The 22,299-nt window shown below is 44.5% G+C and overlaps 1 protein-coding gene across 3 annotated transcripts in view; it reads right to left on the reverse strand.

Moving 5' to 3' along the window:
- EXOC4 (exocyst complex component 4) overlaps nt 1–22,299 on the reverse strand; it is a 318,257-nt gene that overhangs the window by 210,858 nt on the left and 85,100 nt on the right. For all 3 annotated transcript variants that reach the window (XM_072918507.1, XM_072918496.1, XM_072918499.1), the window contains 2 exons: nt 10,207–10,352; nt 6,353–6,441 (listed from right to left, as the gene is read on the reverse strand). In XM_072918507.1, the coding sequence (XP_072774608.1) occupies nt 6,353–6,441; nt 10,207–10,352 (235 nt within the window). The remainder of the gene's footprint in view (nt 1–6,352; nt 6,442–10,206; nt 10,353–22,299) is intronic.

Here is a 22,299-nt window from a genome sequence, read left to right on the forward strand (position 1 = left end):
TGCACTGGCAAAGCAAAGGGACCCTCCTGCCTCCTTTTTTTAGGTATCTCCCTCTGAACTCTTGTTGCTTTAATAACAATCTCTGAGGAAAAATCAAGAAACAAACGATTTTCTTACACATAATCCCCCTTTTGCTGTCAAGAGCCTGACCCCAGTTTGATAATCTCATTTCCTGAGAATCAAAACGCTGGAAATTTAAGCTTCCTAGAGTGTTAATTGCAAACCAGCTCCATTGCTAATCAAAAAATTGGATGTTTTGCATGAAAATGCTGCTCTAATTAATTCTCAGTCATAAAGCAGCCTGGTTTTAATAACCCCTCCTTGATTGGGCAGCCTTTGAAGAGGCCATGTCACTGATCCGCTGCACCGGGACAAACGCACGCCGTGGAAATCAGGAGTGGCTTTGCAGGGCTGGGGGAGCTGATTGCTTCAGAGCTGGAAAACCCTGAAAATCCCTGCTCTCCCCTCTGCCCAAGCTCAAAGCCAACTGTGATCCTGCTCATCACGACAAAAGCAGCGGTGTGACAGGAAATTTGGGATATCACATCAGCTCCCCCTCCTCAGCTGATTTTTCTGCTGGTTTATTCCCCGTCACTCCTTAAAGAATATTTTTTAACCAGCACAGGCCACTTGTCACAACATCTCCTTTAACCAGACATGAATTCTGTTCCCTCTCCTCCTCCCCAGCACCTCTGAGTGACAACACATTATCATCCCCATCTCGGAGAGGTGCTGAACCGAATTTTCATTATCCCAAATGTCAGCTTTGGTTTCTGTCACTGCTGAGCACAGCTGGCTCCCTGCAGCAGCCCCTGGGTGAATCCAAATGGAACAAGGCACCTACAAATAGCTGCATTTTCCCTGGACCTGGCCTTACATGGTGCCCTTGTCATATCACATCCTGCGTGCCTCTGCTGCTGTTTCTTGGCGTCAAAAATCTTAATTAGCAGAGTTTCTCGTTGATTTTCTTTAATTGCTCAAAACCTTATGCTAAGGAATTTTTCAGGCTTGGGTGGAGAGTGGATGAGCAGCAGAGTGGGGAGTGACACAAATCCACTTCTCAAATTTAGATTTGTGTCTCAGGGGTATTCAAGGCGTTCCATTCATCACCCAGCCAGCAAGAAAAAAAAACCATGGATTTTTTAGTTCTAAAAATTATCCACCATAATTTATTATAGTGTTATTATACCAGAGCTTTGTTTTACTGTCACATTTGCCATACTTTACTAGAGGTGAACAAACTGGAAGGTTCCTAAAATCCCAGATTGGTTTGGGTTGGGATTAAAATCATCCAGTGCCACCCTTGCCATGGGTAAGGACACCTTCCACTGTCCCAGGCTGCTCCAAGCCCTGTCCAGCCTGGCCTTGGACATTCCAAGGTGTGGAAGTGCTCTTCACTTCCAGCTAAAATATCTAAAAGCTGACCAGCAGTTAAGAGCTGCATGTTTAAAATTCACAAGAGCCTCTTGCATTAGATTTTTAGTTTATAAATAAATTGATGTAATACTCTTACTACTCCCAACAGGAGAAAAAAAACTATGGAAAAGTTCTGGGTATTTAAAATCACATCTGAAAAACTGAAACTTCAGAGTCCCAGAATATTTTTAAGGACCCTTCCAACCACACCAATCTCATTCAATTCCCCTCCTGTTCCTTCACAGAAGCAAGGGGAATTTATCCCTTTTTTTTTTTTTTTTTTAAAGTAGGAAGAAGTGCACCATGGCCCTGGAATGCTCTGGACAGAAACAACCTAAATAACTTCATAAAGTATTATTGAATTTTTGCTGTTTCAGTTCAGCACACAAAATGTGTCCAGCAGTTGGGAGGATTCAGCTTTGGGACACACATTTCATCCTTTGTTCTATGAAAGACCTTCTCTATGAAGTCAGGTGATTTTTTTTTCCTCCTTTCTTTGTACAAGCAGCCCTGTCCCAAATTCCAGTGCCAGCAGAGCACAAACTCATCCACAAGTTGCCAAAGCAGCAGGATCAGAGAAAGAACTTTTCATTAAATCCCCAAACAAAAAGGGAAAATAACCAAAGGCATGACAACAATCCAAGAATATTTTCTATCCTTCAATGTAACAAAAGCATTTGTAGGAGTGATTCCTCAAGGAACAGCACAGGAATATCCTCCCGAGTCTATAAATCAATGCATTCAATAATCAATAAAAACCAGTGGGATCTGAGTGTTGGCATTGGAATTCTGATCCTGCTCCTGTTCCCATCATCCTTCCCTGGACAATCCATCCCACTGCCACATTCCCAATAAAATCCTGTTCCATAAAGCCATGGAGAAGTTGAATTTTTGCAGAAGTGCACTGAGCTTCCAGGGAATGAAAGAAACAACAAGCCTACATTTTTGGAGGCACTCAGCAGGTGTGGAGTCCATTAAAATCCTTGGGAACCACGGGAGCTCTGGAGCACTTCCCAATCCATGGTCAGCCCCAGGTGCAGGACAGGGCAGAGCTGACCTGGCTGTGACTCTGACAGAGTGGCACCTGCTTGGAGTTACCAACCAAACCCAACCTAAACAGAATGCACAATTCCTAAACATTTCCCACTGAAGAGAAATCTGTTCTGGAAGCCAAGTGCAAAAACCAGAAGAGGGGTGGGTGATGAAGTGGCAGCTGGGATTCTGTGCCATTTGGAGAATCATGGAATGCTTTGGGTTGGGAGGGACCTTAAAGCCCACCCAGTGCCACCCCTGCCATGGCAGGGACACCGCCCACTGTCCCAGGCTGCTCCAAATCCTGTCCAGCCTGGCCTTGGACATTCCAGGGATATCCAGGGGCAGCCCCAGCTGCTCTGGCAATCCCAGCCCAGCCAGGAATTCCTCATTCCCAATCTCCCATCCATTGCTGCCCTCTGGCAGTGGGAGCCATTCCCTGTGTCCTGTCCCTCCAGGCCTTGTCCCCAGTCCCTCTGCAGCTCTCCCTGGATCCTTCTCCAAGTGAGCATCCCCAGCTCACCCCAGACTGTACCAGTCCAGAAGGAAATATTTCACTTCTGTACTTGCCCCCACATTTTTTTTCTTAATGACAGTTGTCAGAGAATTTGTGTGGCCAACTTCAAGGGCAAAAACACATGGCCAAAGCCTTTCTCCTGCAATTTCAGTGGAATGAGACAGAAGAATTCCAGCTCTAAACCACTTGCAGCAGGTCCCTTTTTCCCACTGAGGAATAATGTGAGCCTCGTGCTCTGCACTATTTCAGTCCAAATCAAAGGGGTTAATGACAAAGCATCACTCTGATCTTCACACATTTTGAAGGCTATTTAAATTAAATTCTTATGTCGAAAAGTTAGCGTGAGCTAAACTTTTATAAATTCCTTTCTTTTCATGCATATGTTTCTTTGAAGATCTTTTCAGGAAAAAAGATTCCCTAACAAGTCACCCTCCCCCTGCTGCCACTGAAAAATCATCCCTGTGGATAAGGCTGTTGGGAACAGAAACTGTGCAGTTTTCACAGAAGACTGTGTCACATGCCTGCTTTCCACTAACCTGATTGAACAATTAAATTGTATTTCTCTTTAAAAAGGATAAAAAAAAAATATATATCTATAAAAAATCCAAATGCAGATCTTGCTGTGGTCTGGGATTCAGAAAGATTAATGAGCAACCTAAAAGGGAACAGCAGCTCATAATAGAGACAGAGGTTACTGCATTTTTAACGTGAATTTCAAAGGGAAACTTTTCTTGATGGTTCAACGGCAAAGAATCTCAGCAAAGTCATCTCATCTATTGTCCCCAGTGCCTCCCCACACTGACTTTTTGTCACCTATTGCATCATGTCCAGGTTCTTCCAATTGAGCTGCAAAGGGCAGCAGGATCTTGGCCCTCTCCACACTAATTCCTGTTTTGTCCTTTACTTCTTTGTCAGCTCCTGGGCTTTGTTCTTGCTCACCCCACACTCCCTGAGCAGCTCTGCCGCATCTTCCTCTTCTGGAAATGCTCCCAGTGTCCTGCTCATCCCAAATGCTGCCCCAAGATTTGTCTTGTATCCCTAAAGAATCACTCTTCCATGAAATCTGGCTCCAAACCCACAACAGGAGCTCCTTAAAACCCTCAGTGTAACAGCAATAATTACAAAAATCCCCAAATCTCAGCCACGAGGCACCTGGAAGAGGACATGAATATGGAGAGGATCAATTCTCTGCTTGTTTTTAAAGCCACGTGGACAGCTGGGAATGACAGAAGGCAACAGGATTCATCCCAAAGGGACAGAAAATTCTGGAGCAAGTGTTGCAGGCTCTCTGATGGCCCCAAAAAGCTCAAACATTCTCAACAGCCACAAAATTCTTGGCTTTGAGCCCACACTTGTCCCACACAGTTTGTAAGTAAGCTCATAACTAAGGAGAAGGAACTACTTAAATCCGCCTGGAATAAAACCTGATAATGGGATGGAGCATTAACCTCATCCCACTGATCTGGGGCACATCTCCCAGCCAGTCCTGGACATGTGACACTATTGAAGGGGAGAACCTGAATCCCAAAAGGCAGAGAGAGCTGGGAGCTCAACACTTCCCAAGTGTGTAAAAGGTGGGATCCCAATTTAGCTGACAGGTACCTCCACTTCCCTTCATTCCCACAGGCTGTGGGATCAGGGGGTGGGCAGGTCACCCCCAGGATCTTCCTTCTCAATCCACCCAGAAGAATCTCTGTCTGAGGTTGGAAGTGGGGGTGTGTGTTCTATTCCTATCTGATGGGGCAGTTCTCTGCTGTCCATGGGGCAGTTTTTTCTTTATCTCTCCCACAGCCCATCCTCCCTCCAGGAGATCTCTGCTGTCCATGGCCACTGAGTGTCCCTGCATGGCTGAGAAAATTTCATCATCCCATGGGGAGATGCTCCACCCAGGGGAGGAGCTGAGCATTCCTACCTGGATACAATCTGACCTGGGAACAGCACAGCAGCCTTTGCCCACTGCATTCCCAGAGGAGCAGCTTTCTTCCCACTGCATTCCCAGAGGAGCAGCTTTCTTCCCACTGCATTCCCAGAGGAGCAGCTTTCTTCCCACTGCATTCCCAGAGGAGCCCAGGCCCATCTCCCCCAGCCCTGGAGCTCCAGAGGAAAACTCCCCCCTTGTCCAGGATCCTGCTCCAGCAGAAGCACAGCTGGCACTGCAGGAGGGCTGAGCCCCCATGGGATGGGACTGCTGCCACCTCCCTGACCCACAGGGGCTCAGGGCATTGCTGACTCTGGCAGTGGGTTGTTTTCTTTTTTGTGCTATTGCATTTGTATTTTTAATTTTCCTAGTAAAGATTTTTTATTCCTATTCCCATACCTTTGCCTGAGAGCCCCTTAACTTTAAAACAATTCACAGAGATTTCCATTTCAGGGGAGGCTCCTACCTTCCCTAACAGACACCTGTCTTTTCAAACCAAGACACTCTCAGAAATCACCACAGAACCCTGATCATCAGTGCTGAGATCACCTCTGGAGTCACCAAAGTGAATCAAGCTGTCACAAGGGCAATCTCTGCCTCTCAAGGCTTTTTCTCACACCCTTGTGGGTTTAAGTTGTCATTGAGGACAGGTTATGAAAGGAGGAAGGGAACACAAAGGCATCCAAAAACTCTCTTGCAAATTATAAAACATTCTCAATTAAAAGCCAGGTGAAAATTATCATGGACAAGAGTTACAGGAGAAATTCTGCCCTGAATTCTGTTATCACTGTAATATTTGAAGAAAATAAATTATTTTCCTGTTATGATTAGCCCAGGAAGAAACTGGAAGAGATGACAGAAAAGAATTTTAGTCCTGCTGTACGTCATCATGGCAGTCTTAGGATATTCCCTTGATTCTGCTGCCAAGCCCAACCACTGGATCATTCAGGAAAAACAAGTGAAATTATGCCAGTCCTGGAGCAGGGAACACTTCCTGGGCACACACAGCACTTGCCATGGGCAATATAAATCAGCAAAAGCAGCCCAAGTCCCCAGATTCACCATCTGCAAATGCTCTGCAGCTCCTCAAGTGTACCAAACACAGAATTGGTCACTTCAGTCCATCCAGCTTCAAATTTGAGCTCAGCTCCCAAAGCAATGCAACATAAGTGTCACAGTAAGGAAATAAATTGCAGATAAATATCCAAGGTAGCTCCAAAACCCAAACTCAGTGTTCCAGGTGAGGTTGTTTGTATTTCACCTTTCATTTTATAAATATTTTTTAAGACCTTGACCTCCAGCTGAGAATGCTGAGAGAATAAAGAGAAACACTTCGCAACCACATAATAAACAAGAGCTTAAAACCTGGAGAGGTTCAGGGCAGAGATCAATACCTGCCAGAGGCTGGACAGGATATTCCAGCTCCTGCAGAAGGGAATTATCCAATTATCAAGGATCCCTTTCCATACCTTGCAGCTCCCCACTCCTGCTGTACAGCTCCCTCCTCTGCTCTCTCAGGTAGGCACTCATGCTGATGGCATGGGATGAGGATTCAAACCTGGAATTCAAATAATTCAGTCAATTTCAGGCATTGGAAGCATCCTTCTTATGAGCACCACTCAGCTTTTAATAATATAAACATGTAAATACACTGTTCTCCTGGAAATTAGGGACCAATCAATTATTATTTATGGAGTGACTCTAATAATCCACAAGAACCTATCCAAATAATTCCCAACTATTTCTGCCCCATCAACAGGATTTTTGGCACTTACAGTAAAAGGCCCCAAACTGGGCCCTGATCTGACACCGCAGTGATTGAGGACAGCTCAATGTCCCTGTGACCAAAAGTGTCCCATGGTCAAGGGCTGTTGCTCCAGGCAGACAATTCCCAAAAAAACCCAGCCCTGGATGTTGGAACCCCAGTTACTGAGAATTTTAGACTTTCTGTGCTGTCAGGCACTGACCCCCAAGAGAACACTGCATCTGACCTAAGGCCATAGAAAAAGCTTCCAAAATTGAACGATAAAAGTAAGATTATAAGTGTATAGTTTGGATAGAAGTGTGTAATATCACATGGTGGAAAACTTAACAGTTTAGGGTTTTAGAATACAGTAATATATATAAAGCAAGATAGAAGTTTTAGGGCAGAAGCTGGTCCTTCTTCTTACCTTCTTCATAACTTTAGGTAGTATTACGTAATTTGATAAATAAGTCCTCATTATAAGCCACAAGTAGTTAGTTATTGGGTTAAAAGAAATAATTTAAGTGTCATTTCTTAATTAGACAGTTTATCCTTAAAAAACCTTGTAAAATGAGAGATACGTCTTCATTTTTAGCTTATTTAAATGAAGTACTACAACACTCACAGCTTGTGAGACTGTAATATAGATAAGAACTAATAAACATCTGAGTCCAAACAAGAAATATATCTCACACATTTAATCCTGACCATAGCAGAAAAAAAAGAAGCAAAAAAACTCATTTTTCTGTAAGTGCCTGGATGGGCTCTGGGGACCAGGGAGAAGGGAGCTCGTGGTGGGGACAGAGCACCTTCAAACAGCCCCAGTGGCCATAAATGTCTTGTGAAGGCTGAGCTGGAGCAGAGGCTGGGCAGAGCTAAAGAATAAATTAGGGATTTATGAAAAGGATCTCCTTCATGGATCCACCTTGGGCAGCACCAGAGCCCAGCCAGGGCTGCACCCAAATGAACCAAAATGGCCCCAAAATGCACGAGCGCTCCCGGGGGCTCTCCCTGGGATCAGTTCTGCTCCATTGGCACCTTGGAGTTCATTGTCCCATTCCAGCTTTAGCTGAAACACTCCTCATTCCTTCCCCAATCCCACAGCTCAGGAAGATGGAATCGGCCTTGGTGCCGTCCAGAGGGGCACTGGGAACACGAGCATCCCACCAGAGATGGGGGAAAGCACCTCACAGCTTTTCTGGGCACTAGTGTTAAAGTTATTACTATTAATGAGGCTTTTCTTCTTTAATTTGGACTGTGAGTGTTAGTGTTATTGCAACTAAACTAATAACTTATCAAAATACAACAAACCCTTCTGATTTTAATTAAATGAGCTGTAAATTCTTGGCTCTGTGTTCCCCACGTGCTCCCTTCTGGCTTCAGGGAGACAATAAGAGCAGCATTATCCCACAAGCCTTTCCAGGCACCAAATCCAGATCTCATCCCTTCTTTTCCACAACCATCTGAGGTTTTCTCCCCCATTTATTTCCCTTCTTTTCCACAACCATCCAAGGTTTTCTCCCCCATTTATTTCCCTTCTTTTCCACAACCATCTGAGGTTTTTCTCCCCCATTTATTTCGCTTCTTTTCCACAACCATCCAAGGTTTCCCCCCCCCATTTCCCTTCCTCTGCCACGTCCTCGAGCTGCCCTTCCCCACATTCCTGTTCCCACTTCACTCCTTGTAATTCCCTTCCCAATGCTGATCCTCCCACAAAGCTTTCAAAACATTTTTGTTTTCTTTAGAATTACACAGAATTACAGCCAAGTCTGGGACTGATTTATTGGGTGTTTAACTCTTGCTTGTACAATTCACTCCTGTCTTATTTCCTGAGTTGCATCTTGGAAATCTGAGCTGGCAACCTGAGCGTGCCCTTGGCTACTTTTGGGAAGAGAAGAAAGCCAGGTTTATGATGGCATGAATTATCCAAATTCCCAAACTACCCTTCAGCTGGAGCTTTCTCTTTCAAGCCAACATTGCAACTAAATAAATATTTTTTTTATTATACCTGTTTTAAAGATAAGTTTCTTCTAAATACCAGTTCCTGATTTCCAGAGAGCAGGACACAACTTCCCACTATTCCTTGAAGATATAACTAGCTGAAATATTTAATATTCATTAAATGAGTTGAGTATTTTGTGTTAATTAAATGAGCTCACAGCTACCACAGGACACAGCACCAACACCTGCATCCCCCTGTGAGCAAAACACGAGGTGGAGCCCTGCCCTAAGAGACTGCTGAGGGATGAAATGCAGATTTTGTGGTGAAAGATTTGGACAGAGCTAATGGAAAGGCAGGGAAAGGAGCCTGGCACAGAAAGCACTGAAGATGGAAGGGGAGACAAGAATAACACTCCATCAAACACGTACAAACCTCAGTGGGCTGAGAAATCCCATTTCAAGGGAGATTTCCATAGATATGGTGACAGCTGACAGATAAGCAAATGAGAGATCCCAATAAGTGCTGCTGTCACCGCTCGGTGACAGCGCCAGGAGAGGCGAGGGATGCTGCTCCCACGAGGTGATTCACCTTCCTTTAAACAATTACAGCCACCTCCTCGCTGCTGACAAACTCTACCCAGCCTCAGCCTGCTCCAGGTGAGCCACAGCATCCTCATTCCTCCAACTGAAATCCCAAACTCAGTCCTCAAATCCCAAATTTGGGTCCTTGTACGCCCCGGGACAGACATGGGATGAGCAGCCCAATTTTGCTCCAATAGCCATCTGCAGGTCAGGTTAAACTCCAAGTGGAATTCTCAGACCAAAACAGCCATGGAGGGGTTAAAATAAAAGGGTGAGGGGTAACAATCATGGGTTGACAGGAGAAGGAGGCAACACTTCACCTCTAATAACAGGAGGTTGCAGGAGAGCTCATCCTGGGAGAGCAAAGTGGAAGACTTGGAGTTCTAACTGGGATCTTAGGTATTATGAGAGGACATCTACTGGGAGCACAAAACAGCACTTTTAGGTCCTCTCTGTAATCTTCAAGAGAATGGCCAGCACAGGCAGGTCGTGGAAGAGAAGAAAATTCCAGCACAGCTCCCCCAAAATCCAGGTGTGACTCTCTTCTCCCACCAGCACTGCTCAGCAACTCCTCACTCCTTATTGCTGCACGAATTTGCTCTCCCAAATCCTTCCCTTGGCCACCCAGCCTCTGTCATCCTCCTCTCCCTTACACTCTCCTCCCAACCACTTAATTCTTTGCAGCCTGACCGCTGAATTAAAGGAGTTAGTGACAGGATTAAGTGCTTAGTCTTTGCAGTAATTACACAGTTATCTTAATTCCCTTTGTCCAGTGCCCTTCATCACTCCCTCTAACAGCTCCTGGATTTACCATGGACAAAGAGAGCCAGAATGGATCACTCCATGCTCTGCAGCAATTCCTGTAATGGGATTCCCAGTGCTGGAATGAGCCCTGGGAAGAGCTCAGCTCTAAAACCCAGCACTGAATCCACAACAGATCTTCAGCTCTGGGCATTAAATCCCCATCCCAGAAGTTCCACACCTCTCACCCTGTGAAACTGCAATTACCAGCAGCACTCCAGGGACCAAAGGCAGCTTAAAAACCCCTGCACTTACTTAAAGAGAGGGTTCTTGGGTCTCTGGGGTTTCTTCTTGGCGAAGAAGGCGGCGAATTCGCGGCCGGAGCTGGCGTAGCTGAGCTGGGCCGAGGGCTCCGAGGCCGTGCGCGTGTTCTTCATGTCCAGGTACTCGGTCAGCAGCATCTGAGGGGAGGAGAGAGCTCAGCACAAGCCACAGCACTGCTGCAGTCCAGAGGGCCACCATCCTCTCAGTGTCACCATGCCATTTCTGAAGACTTTAGGCATCTGCCCAGCCAGGGTAACATCACTACAAAAGGCTGCAAGTATCTGCCCTTCTCCTCCTTCAGCCCAACGTTTATCCCCTCACGCTGATGCACTGCACCTGTGTGCTCATTCAGCACACCTGGGCACCCCATGGCTCATTACATTTAATACTGCTCACCTGCTCCTCACAGCTGTACCCATCAGGGATGGGGCAGCCCCACCCCCAAATCACCACAAACTCTGTGCCTACACTTTCCCACCCAACCATCCCACGATGAGGTTGAAGCATGTTCTGGTGGTGCCTTAGAAATTTAGCTTTTGTATTTTTCAAATCCTGTGCTGCATTAGTGTCACAGTTGAGACAGACACCATACCCAGAGTGTCACCATACAATCTCAGAAGGCTTCAACCCATACAGAATAACATCATGTCACTTCAGAAGGATTCAAACCTTGGCCCTTCTTGTTCTTTACACCCCTTTTATCCCCTCATGTTCATGCAGTGCCCCTGTGTGCCCTCTGTTCCCTGTGTGCCCACTCAGCACACCTGGGCACTCCATGGCTCATTACCTTTAATACTGCTCACCTGCTCCTCACAGCTGTACCCATTACTGTAGGACTCCCAATTACCACAAACTCTGTGCCTACACCTTCCCACCCAACCATTCCACGATGAGGTTGAAGCATGTTCTGGTGGTGCCTTGGAATTTTAGCTTTTGCATTTTTCAAATCCTGTCCTGCATTAGTGTCACAGTTGAGACAGACACCATACCCAGAGTGTCACCATACAGTATCAGAAAGCTTCAACCATACAGAATAACATCATGTCACTTCAGAAGGCTTCAAACCTTGGCCCTTGTTGTTCTTCAGCCCAACCTTTTATCCCCTCATGTTCATGCAGTGCCCCTGTGTGCCCTCTGTTCCCTGTGTGCCCACTCAGCACACCTGGGCACTCCATGGCTCAGTGCTGGCAGTGCTGCTCACCTGCTCCTCACACCTGTACCCATCAGGGATGGGGCAGCACCACCCCCAAATCACCACAAACTCTGTACCCACACCTTCCCACCCAACCATTCCACGATGAGGCTGAAGCATGTTCTGGTGGTGCCTTAGAATTTTAGCTTTTGTATTTTTCAAATCCTGTGCTGCATTAGTGTCACAGTTGAGACAGCCACAACACAGTGTCACCATACAGTATCAGAAAGCTTCAACCCATACAGAAGAACACCACGTCACTTCAGAAGGCTTCAAACCTTGGCCCTTCTTGTTCTTTACACCCCTTTTATCCCCTCATGTTCATGCAGTGCCCCTGTGTGCCCTCTGTTCCCTGTGTGCCCACTCAACACACTTGGGCACTACCACAAACCTACAGGAGAGAGCTCAGCAGCTGGGCTGAAACAACATCAGCATATCCCTGGAATGCCTGGGATTTTTAGGTTCTCTGTGGGAAAACAACCAAAATTCACAAAAATTCTAATTGACAGAAATGCAGCTTTATTTTTTAAGAAATGATATCCCAAGGATCGGCTCTAATTTGGTATAAATTTATTTTATATTCCTAAGAATGGGTTGGGAAGGATCTTTAAGATCACCCAGTCCCACCCCTTGCCATGACCAGCAGGTCAGGTTGCTCCAAGTCCTGTCCAGCCTGGCCTTGGGCACTTTCAGGGATGGAGTTTTTGACCAACTTAATCTGCTCCAAGTCCCAAAAAAAACCTGCAAAAAGTTCCCAAAAGTGATTCCATCCGTGGCAGCCATGGGGAGAGGGTGAGTGAGCTTTACACACTGATTATAAATATAATTAACGCTCTGAAAACCAAAGGGTTGCAATAGTGAGCAGTGCAGTTAAAATACCTTGATTTATAAATGGATTTATGTGCTTAAATACTTCCAACATATTTATATGGAGAAATAGGAAACATCCATGTGTGTGCTGGGGGTCCCATGTGATAGAAAATACCCTGGAAAGCTGCAAAAATTGTCCTTTACTAGCTCCCAACCCAAACATGCTTCATTCATCACTGAAAATATGAATTCCCACAGCTGCCAGTGGAGTTTAGGGTTGATTTTCCAACCCCAAATCGCTCAGTGAGGGGCTGGGGGCTCCCTTTGTGACACAAAGGTTCCCCTTGTGAAACCTTTGCATCCCAATATTTGTTATTATTATTTAAGGTGCAGAAGTAAAACCAGACTCCAAGTGATTCCATTTTCATTTCCTTGTGTCTGAAGATGAAACAAAAGCCCTCAAAAATGAACTTTTGTCAGTTTATTTCAAAAGTCTGTTTATTTTCAGGAATTTTTACCTACTCAGAGGCTGTTGGGAATGTGTTCCATGTGAATAATTAGCCAGACAAAGCCCATCAAAGAGATTTGGAGGTAATGAAAAGAATTCATCACTCCTGTGCTGCCTAAGTTGAAACAAATGACACAGAAATAAATATCCAAACAAATGGAATTGTGCCCCTAATTAGAAACAATTTGGGATGGCTTGAAAAAAAAAAAAAATACAAACACACAGAAAATCTGATTCTTAAACCATCTCAATTAAAACTTTACTTGAGCATAGGCTTTGAAAATTTGTGTTTATTGGTAAAAATAATCACTGTGCTAATTTTTGACACTAATTTAGCAAACCCGTTTGTATTCACCTATTTGCATTTCATCTTCTCCACTTAAATTAACAACCTGAAAATCGCCACAAAAATCTAATTAAACCCTCAAACTTAATCAAGTTGGGGAAAAAAAGGGAAAAAATTAAGCAATTTGTTCTTCCATTGTGGATGAAACCTACTTATGATGGATTCCACGATTCTGGTGTCACTTTATATAAAGGAGGAGGGAATATTAAGTGTGAAATCCAGGATTACAATAAACCAAGAGAGGTTTGGGTTGGAAGCAGAATGAATTATCCCTGTGGGTAACAGGTGAAAGAGAATTGTGAGATGAGTTTGCTCTAAGATACTGAAAAAATGCCAAAATTTAGGGAAAAAATGAGCGAAAAATGTTAATTTATTGTTAATTTACTCAATTAAACTATTTACTAGACAGGCAGGATGGCTGGATACAAGGCTATGAAAAAGTCAGAAGGTGTAAAAGCTGATTTTGATAATTATGCTCAAAATTCATCAGATTCCAGGATGGTTTGGACTGGGAAGGGTCTTAAAGCCCCTCCAGTGCCACCCCTGCCATGGCAGGGACACCTCCCACTGTCCCAGGCTGCTCCAGCCCCAGTGTCCAGCCTGGCCTGGGACATTCCAGGGATGTGGATACCTCTGAGAAGATGAAAGCAGGGAGACAGGAATTGGGAGTGCATTTTTCAGTTAAAAAATCTCAGTATAGCAGAAACTGGGCCAGGCAGATCAAATCTCTTTCTGCTCCAGTGCCCTGAATTCGACAGTCCCACAAATTCTTTGGGATGAAATAATTAACTGGAAATGTGGCTGAGCAGTGAGAGGGTACAGCCAAAGGGACGGGAGGGATCTCCAGAGAGGATTCAGGGAACCTCAGAGCCCCTGGTAGGATTAAAGAGGTTCCAGGAGAGCTGCAGAGGGACTGGGGACAAGGCCTGCAGGGACAGGACACAGGGAATGGCTCCCACTGCCAGAGGGCAGCCATGGATGGGATCTTGGGAATGAGGAATTCCTGGCTGGGCTGGGATTGCCAGAGCAGCTGGGGCTGCCCCTGGATCCCTGGAATGTCCCAGGAAGGACTGGAGCACCCTGAGATCATGGCAGGTGTCCCTGGAATGGGCTTTGAGGTCCCTTCCCACCCAAACTGGTCCAGGATTCTGGGATTTGGGACACTCAGGATCCATCCTGAGGGATTTTTATGGAAAATGGGGATAGAAAAGAGAGGGAAAGGGAAGGGAGACCCTTCATGGTTTCCTGAGATTCCAAGTGAAGCCCCTGGGTCCATGAATTTCTCAGAGAGGAGATGGATCCAATGTCAGGCTGGGAGAGCTGGGAATGTTCCCCTGGAGAAGGGAAGGATCCAGGGAGAGCTTCCAGCACATTCCAGGGCCTGAAGGGGCTCCAGGAGAGCTGCAGAGGGACTGGGGACAAGGCCTGCAGGGACAGGACACAGGGAATGGCTCCCACTGCCAGAGGGCAGCCATGGATGGGATCTTGGGAATGAGGAATTCCTGGCTGGGCTGGGATTGCCAGAGCAGCTGGGGCTGCCCCTGGATCCCTGGAATGTCCAAGGAAATGTTGGACACTGGGGCTGGAGCAGCCTGGGACAGTGGGAGGTGTCCCTGCCATGGCAGGGAAGTGGAATGGGATGAGCTTTAAAATCCCACCCAAAACCATTCCATGATCCAACACAGCACATTTGGCTTCAAACTGCAGCATGAAAATGAAATCCCTTCTGATTTCCCAGCAATATTAACTCACGGGCCAGGCTGAAAATCCTGGCAGCTCTTGGCCTCCAAAAACAGCCTCAAGTTTCCTTCTGTCCCTGCACTGAGACATTCCTGGTGCTCCCCCAGTGTCACCAGTGTCACCTCCATGGATTCCCCGTGGCTCACAGCCCCAGCTTCCCATTTTTCTGTTCTCATCATCCTCATGGAGGATTTTAATCCATCTCAAATTTCAGTGTTACAAGCCCTGCACTTATGAAAAAACACAAGACAGAACCTGAAAATCCACTTTAAAGGCAAGAAAAACTCAGATATTAAAAATATCCACTTAAAAGCCACCCAAAACCACCTCCATTTAAATCCTTAGACTGGGCACTTGTTACTGAGCCAGGGTCCCTTTTGTGGCAGTTTGGGTGAAAGTTGTGCTTTTGAAGTAATTTTGAGATTTGTTCCTTCCCTTCCTCCTTCCCTGGAGGGAGATGAAAATTCCCAGGTATAAAGTAATTCCCAATTAGCATTGATAATGAGGGGAGCACTGACAGCATTATCTGCAGAGTTTGGGAGGGATTTTTTTACTCTTTCCCAAAAAATAAAAAAAGGAATTCTTCTTGTACAGGAGTAGAATTGTGAGGTGCCTTTAAAGAATTAATTCTGGAAGGGATTTTATTATTATGTTTCAGTTAAATGAATTGGAGGAGCAACAAGAAGATTAAATAAAGCGGGCTGAGCTGCTTTACAGGTGTTCACAGCCCCTAGAAATTTTAAGTTTTGTTCCTTCAGACTTCCCTTATTGCTTCCCCTTTGGTGTGTTTGCCAGGTGTGTGCTCAGCCCATGTTCTCCGTGTGATAAAACTGACACAGGAAGCTCAGAACTCAAAATTCAATTAACTCTTCCTCCTCTTTTTTTTTTTTTTTTTTTTTTTTTTTAATTGAAATGACACAATTCCTGCAGCATTTTAATTATCAAGACTTTTGATACAGCAAATTACTGGTAATTAGCTACAGACTGCTGCCTCACTGAGCTATTCTTGCCTGGTGCTGGCACTTTGTGAACAGTTCTCCTGTCTGCAGAGCTTGTGTCTTGGTGTGAAAATACAGGTGTCTGCTAAGGAAGGCAGGAGCCTCCCCTGAAATGGAAAATGTAAACCCACTCCCTCTGAATTGTTATAATTTTGAAATTAAGTGGCTCTCAGGCAAAGATATGGGAATAGGAATAACAGTTCTTTGCTAGGAAAATTAAAAATACAAATGCAATAGTACAAAAAAGAAAACAACCCACTGCCAGAGTCAGCAATGTCCTGAGCCCCTGTGGGTCAGGGAGGTGACTGAAGCCACCATTTAATGGGACTTTAAATTAAACTTCCAGACTGCTCTTGTGCATCTTCCATCTATTTTCCCTCATTTTTTGGTTTGTCATGCCAGGGTTTGATTTGGTATTACAGATGTGAGACCAAAGCTCTGCTTTTTACAGCCAGTGAACTGATTAATACCCATTTCCTTTAATATCCCCAAATTTTCCAGACTCAACTTTACACAATAATCCCCTAGATCAAAACTTCCTTTGCTTTCTGTAGAAGTAGAAATTTTCCTCTGCTGTCATTGAAATCCTCACAGTGCATTGATTATATAATTGAAAATAGGAATAAAAATCACTAGGAGGGCATGTGATTTTCTGTGTTCACTGTATTACTTGCCATTTTTCTCCCCAAACATTGTAATTTATAAACCTTCTCCAGTAATTTTCCATAGGAATGTGAGCCAGGAAAAGTTCAGGTCCATTCAATCCGGAAAGGGTTTGAAGCACCATTTAAAGAATTTAAATTTAATTAACATTTAAAGCCACATATAAAGAATCATGGAATGGTTTGGGTTGGAAAGGACCTTAAAGATCATCCAGTTCCAACCTCAACACCTCCCACTGTCCCAGGCTGCTCCAGCCCCAGTGTCCAGCCTGGCCTTGGACATTCCAGGGATCCAGGGGCAGCCCCAGCTGCTGTGGGAAAAGCCCTTTTCATGTGCTACCTTCTAATTACTGCTGGTTTAAACATGAAGATGGGTTGAATTGAGACTGAAAATGAGAAGGTTTCCATCCCACAAAAGGAAAGGATGCTGAAATAATCTGGTATTTTTTCCTGGAATACAGAGGACAAAAAGAAGAATTAATATTTCTGTGAGCTTGTAAAATCCAGTGTCTGTGAATTTCTCATTTCTAGTTGAACATTGTCCTGCACCTGCCTGGATTTCTTTGTTGACTTGGGCTGTTTTGGCTTTTGTCACATCCTTGGTGGACATAAATCTTTATCTATTTCTGTTTATTTAAAGCTAAATTTGCCACCATCATAAGAATACTTTAACCAGGACCTTTTCATCTTCTGGAAATCCCTCTTGCTGGACATGAATTCTATTATTCTCCCTTAATTCTTTTTTAATAGAATCTTCTATCATCTGTTCTGTGATATTGCCCCTGATCAATATGAGGTGGAAAGGCCAGTAATTACCTGGGCTTCTCATTCACCCTTGAAAAATTCGTGGTGTGTTGGTTTTCCTTGGGTTTTCTGGACCCCCCAAGTACAGGTAGGATGATGAAAATCAGGGTTTATGGTGTGGAGTTTGAAACTGGTTTGGTGATGGAGCAGAGAGTCCACACTGCAGCTTCCATCTGAATTCAGGGGATATGAGGTGAGAAATAGCAATTAAAGCTTTTAATTTATAGAATAGAATTTATTCAGAGCTCATCTCTCCTGTCTAAAACCTCACAAAAGGCACAAAAAACCTGAATGAATTTATCTGTCACCCTGGCCAGGTGTGTTTTACTGCCCTTGCTTTGTTCAGGTCAATCCTGAGCATGATAAGGCATAAAAACCTATCCAGCTTGTCCTGGGCTCAGCCAAGGAAGGAAAACGTGTGTGGGATTTCCCTTTTGTGATTCAGAGATGGGGCAGCTAGAAGTGTTTTTAAAAATTGTATTCCATTTTCAGTCTCATGAGAAAGGTGAGACAATACAGATGTTATAATTCACGCCATCACAATCAGAAAAAAAAAATTGTGTTGTAACTATCTTATATCTACAAAGTAAATTCATAATTGCTGTTACTTATTACTATTACCAACTATTTCCTAATTACAAACATTATAAGTGTTTATTGGTCTGTCAGCTTTAGCCACACCATGCTCTCAATGCCTTAAAGCCAAATAATCTAAAATTCCCCCTCGTGGGTCCTGCTACAGTGCATCTTTCACAGTTCTAGTTCTCCAAAGGACCCGGTCTGATTTGTAAGGCCACCCTTTGAAACTTGTCTCTAGTTCCATTTCTCTCCCAGCAGTGTCTGTCCCATTCCAGGGCACTTCTCAGTCAGCATTTCTCATCTCCAGGTTTGCACACAGATGCACTGTGTGAGCTTTCTGTCAGCCTTTGAGAATTCTCTGCAATTCCATTTCCCAGGAATGTGGGTGTGCAGTGTCCCAGGAGCAGATTTGTCCTTGTGGCAGTGTTGCAGTTCAGAAGGACAGAGCAGAGCCAGTGTCACCAGCTCCACATGACAGACAGGCCACACACACTGCCCTGACCTTTAGGAATTTCAGAATGTAATTACACCTCCAAATCCATAAAAATTACTTTTTTAATAAACCATTTTTCTATTAATTTTCATTCCCAAAGAGCAGTTGGGTGCAGGGTGCTTTCTTCTCCTGCATTTCTGGACAGCTTTATTTGTTGGAGGGATGTAAACACAGCCCACGGATGGCAGGATTCAGCCATGGAGCACAAACTCCAAATCTTTGTTCCAGATGAATAGGATGCTGCAAACTTCGCAGTCCCTCATAAATCTTGCTGTGCAGCCATGTGATTAATGTCTAACGAGGTTTTTGATTGATGCCTCAGCAATTCCTAAGCAGGTGTTGTAGGATCAAATCAAGAAATCCCTTACTTGGCTGCTTCAGGAAAGTTCCTCTGGCTTACACAGGCTTGGAATGGCCTGGTTTTGGGTGGCTTTTAAGTGGATATTTTTAATATCTGAGTTTTTTCTTGCCTTTAAAATGGGTTTTCAGGTTCTGTCATGTGTTTTTTCATAAGTGCAGGGCTTGTAACACTGAAATTTGAGATGGATTAAGTCCTCCATGAGGAGAACGAGAGCAGAAAAGTGGGAAGCTGGGGCTGTGAGCCACGGGGAATCCATGGAGGTGACACTGGTGACACTGGGGGAGCACCAGGAATGTCTCAGTGCAGGGACAGAAGGAAACTTGAGGCTGTTTTTGGAGGCCAAGAGCTGCCAGGATTTTCAGCCTGGCCCGTGAGTTAATATTGCTGGGAAATCAGAAGGGATTTGATTTTCATGCTGCAGTTTGAAGCCAAATGTGCTGAGTTGGATCATGGAATGGTTTTGGGTGGGATTTTAAAGCTCATCCCATTCCACTTCCCTGCCATGGCAGGGACACCTCCCACTGTCCCAGGCTGCTCCAGCCCCATCCAACCTGGTCTCTATAAATGGCAACAAGATCTGAGCTATCATTTTTTTCTCTCCATCTCTCCCTGTATTTCAGCTGGTTTATTTATATATTTTAATAAAATAGAAACAAACACTGGTGACAAATTTATTTAAGCTACCAGTAGTCAATTTGACTAACTGGGTCATAAAACAAATGGACAGCGTTTATTTTTCTCCAGGCACCTCAGCTGTTCTGCAAACACAGATTACAGTGGCAGAAACGATCCGAGTAACAAGGCCACTTCCTCATTTTGGTATCAGGCTCTTGGCAACCAAACAAAACAAATAAAGAAAAAGAAATCCTTTTGGAATTTTTAACAAGTGAGCCCAGTCAGCTTCAGGGTGGTAGCTCCTAACTGCTATGATTTTGAGGACCAAATAAAAATATCTTTGTGTGTTTTTACATATTATGTCTGCACATACATTTACACATAAGGAGGGGTGATTTAGATGGGATATTAGGAAGAAATCCCTGCTGGGAGGTTGCGAAGGGGCTGGAATAGAATTCCCAGAGAAGCTGTGGCTGCCCCTGGATCCCTGGAAGTGTCCAAGGCCAGGCTGGATGGGGCTTGGAGCCACCTGGGATAGTGGAAATTGTCCTTGCCCATGGCAGGGAGTTGGAATGATGATTTTTGAAGTCCTTTCCAACCCAAACCATTCCAGGATTGTACAATTCTAGTCCATGTATCTCTTTAGCACATGGTCCTTCTGATGTGAGTGATAACTTGGTGAAATAAATTTGGTTCAGTTATGAGCCAAATGCAGCCTAAAATGCCCCAAAACAAGGAACTTGATCAGAAACGTGCAATTACCACCTGCTTTGTAGATGGCACAAAATAAAGCATTTACCTGAAGGATTAAATCCCCCTCTCAGTTTGACTGGACTTCTTTTGTTCATGCAGCACACAAAAAGGTCAAGGAGGAGTGGAAGAGTTGAGCAAGTAACTGAGTACAGATTTCTGCTCTGCAATTATAATTTAGCCAAGCTCCAGTGGCTCTGCACAATTTGGAGGTGGGGAAGAATACAGCTAAAAATTTATACTCAAAGTAAAGCTAAACATTTTTAAATCACAAAGAAAGGGGCTTCCTTCAGCTGCATTTAGTGCCATCCACCTTTCAGGAAGAATTCTAATGCACAGCAAAACCCACCTGAGCTGAGCTTCTGCAGCTCAAACTGCCACAGAAAATCCAGCAAAGAGAGGGGCAAAAATTAAAAAAAAGAAAAAAAAAAAGGCAGCATGTTTCTTAAATACCAAGCATGTTCAGTGCTGGGTAACACAGCACACTTTGTGTATTCCATGCCTTCAGCTAATTGCTGAAGACAGCCTGCTCCAGTGTGGATGGCAGCAGTAGTGTGTCCTCAGTCTTCATTAAATGCCAGCTCTTAATAACAGACTCCACAAGGGCTTTAATTGCATTTAGTCGCAGCTTCTGAACTTTAAAAGTTGTTAATCAGATTTCTATGCAAATGGAATGACGAGTAAAGGTTAAGTACAGGTTTCTGAAATTTCAGCAGTTGAAGATGTATTGCCCTTAACAGGAAAGAGAAACTACCAACCTTGACAGGAACTAAACATCTTAATTAAAGACTCACAAGTACAGTACTTATTTCGGCGTGAAGTTCTATTTTCAAATGTCAAACTTAATCAGGCACTTGACAAAAACATGTGATATCCCTCCAGCACACGGGAACAAAAATACCTGGGGATGCTTCCCTCAGGAAACACCTGCACATCTCCCAGTCCTCAGTTCCCCAGCTCTGAGCTGCTTGTCCCAACCACCAGGAATTCAGGTTTTATGGCTCTGAAAGTGTAGAATTCCAGGGGAGAAATAGGATCTCCCATTTTTCAGCGTGTCAGCTCTCCCTGCTCGCTCCATTTATCCCTGGAACAAGCCTCACGCTGCCAAACAAACATAAAGGTCCTCATAAATCTGACTTGCAGAGATTTATGCTCCTCCAGGGCACAGCCCATCAATTAGCACCAGTCAAAAGTGCACAAACTTCTCCAGCAGGAGGAAATTTAGTGTGTCTGCAGCAGGCTTTGGTGCCAGACACTCCTGAGAGCAGCCAGAGTGCTGCTTGCTGCTCCTCACCTCCAGCCCTGAGCCACCCACGATGCTCCCAGGGACCAGGTCAAGCCCTGGGCTCCTTCCCTCGTGCTGATAATTTACTGGATTTGCACATTTCTAACCTCCAGACGTGCTAGAACCAATATAAAAACTCATTGTGGTGCTCAGACAAGAGTCCAAGCCCTGTTTTAAATCTGAGTTAAGATTTATTCTCATAAACCAGGAGGATTTCAGGCTCTGATTTCAACTCACTGCAGGGACATGTGGATTTTGTTATCAGTGTGTGCATCCTGCACTTCCCTGCAGGGCTGTCCAGCAGCCAACACAGCTGTGGGATCTACCAAGGATCCTTTATGGCAAAATATTGTAAAATAAGTGTTTTGTTCAAATCCCAATCTGAGGGAAGAGCAGCTGCACCTGGGATTAGCTCAGAGGCTGAGCAAGGGATTTGAGTACAGACTTCTGCCTTGGAATAGCAAATAGTGAGAAAAGAGTGTAAATAGAGAGAAAATAGTGAGAAAGAAATGGTGTAAGGACAATGAAAGTTAATTAAAGTGAGCAAGAGAACTACTGAGCCACCAGTTGCTTCATCTTCCTCCAGATCAATTAAAAACATCATCAGAGTGACTTGAAAAAAGGAGGATGAGCAGGGAAACTTCCACCCCAGGAAACTTCCACCCACCTCTTCGTAATCTGCTGCTGTAACAGGAGACATCACCCAAAAAGGGTGATGAAAATCCTCAAAAAGGGATTTACAAACCGGTGTGAGGGAGGAAAAGTGGAGTAATAAAAGGAAATCTGCTATAGTTAGACTTGGGGTTGTTGCCTCATTATCTAGGAAAGGTTTTTAAACAGTTGTCACAGGAAGGGCTCTGATGCTGCATTTAAAAAATCCTACATTTTGTAGATTCCTATTTCAACTCTTGCTTGTTAGGACTGACTTTCATATCTCACCT

Source organism: Taeniopygia guttata, chromosome 1A (genome assembly GCF_048771995.1).
Source record: "Taeniopygia guttata chromosome 1A, bTaeGut7.mat, whole genome shotgun sequence".
Lineage (NCBI taxonomy): Eukaryota > Metazoa > Chordata > Aves > Passeriformes > Estrildidae > Taeniopygia > Taeniopygia guttata.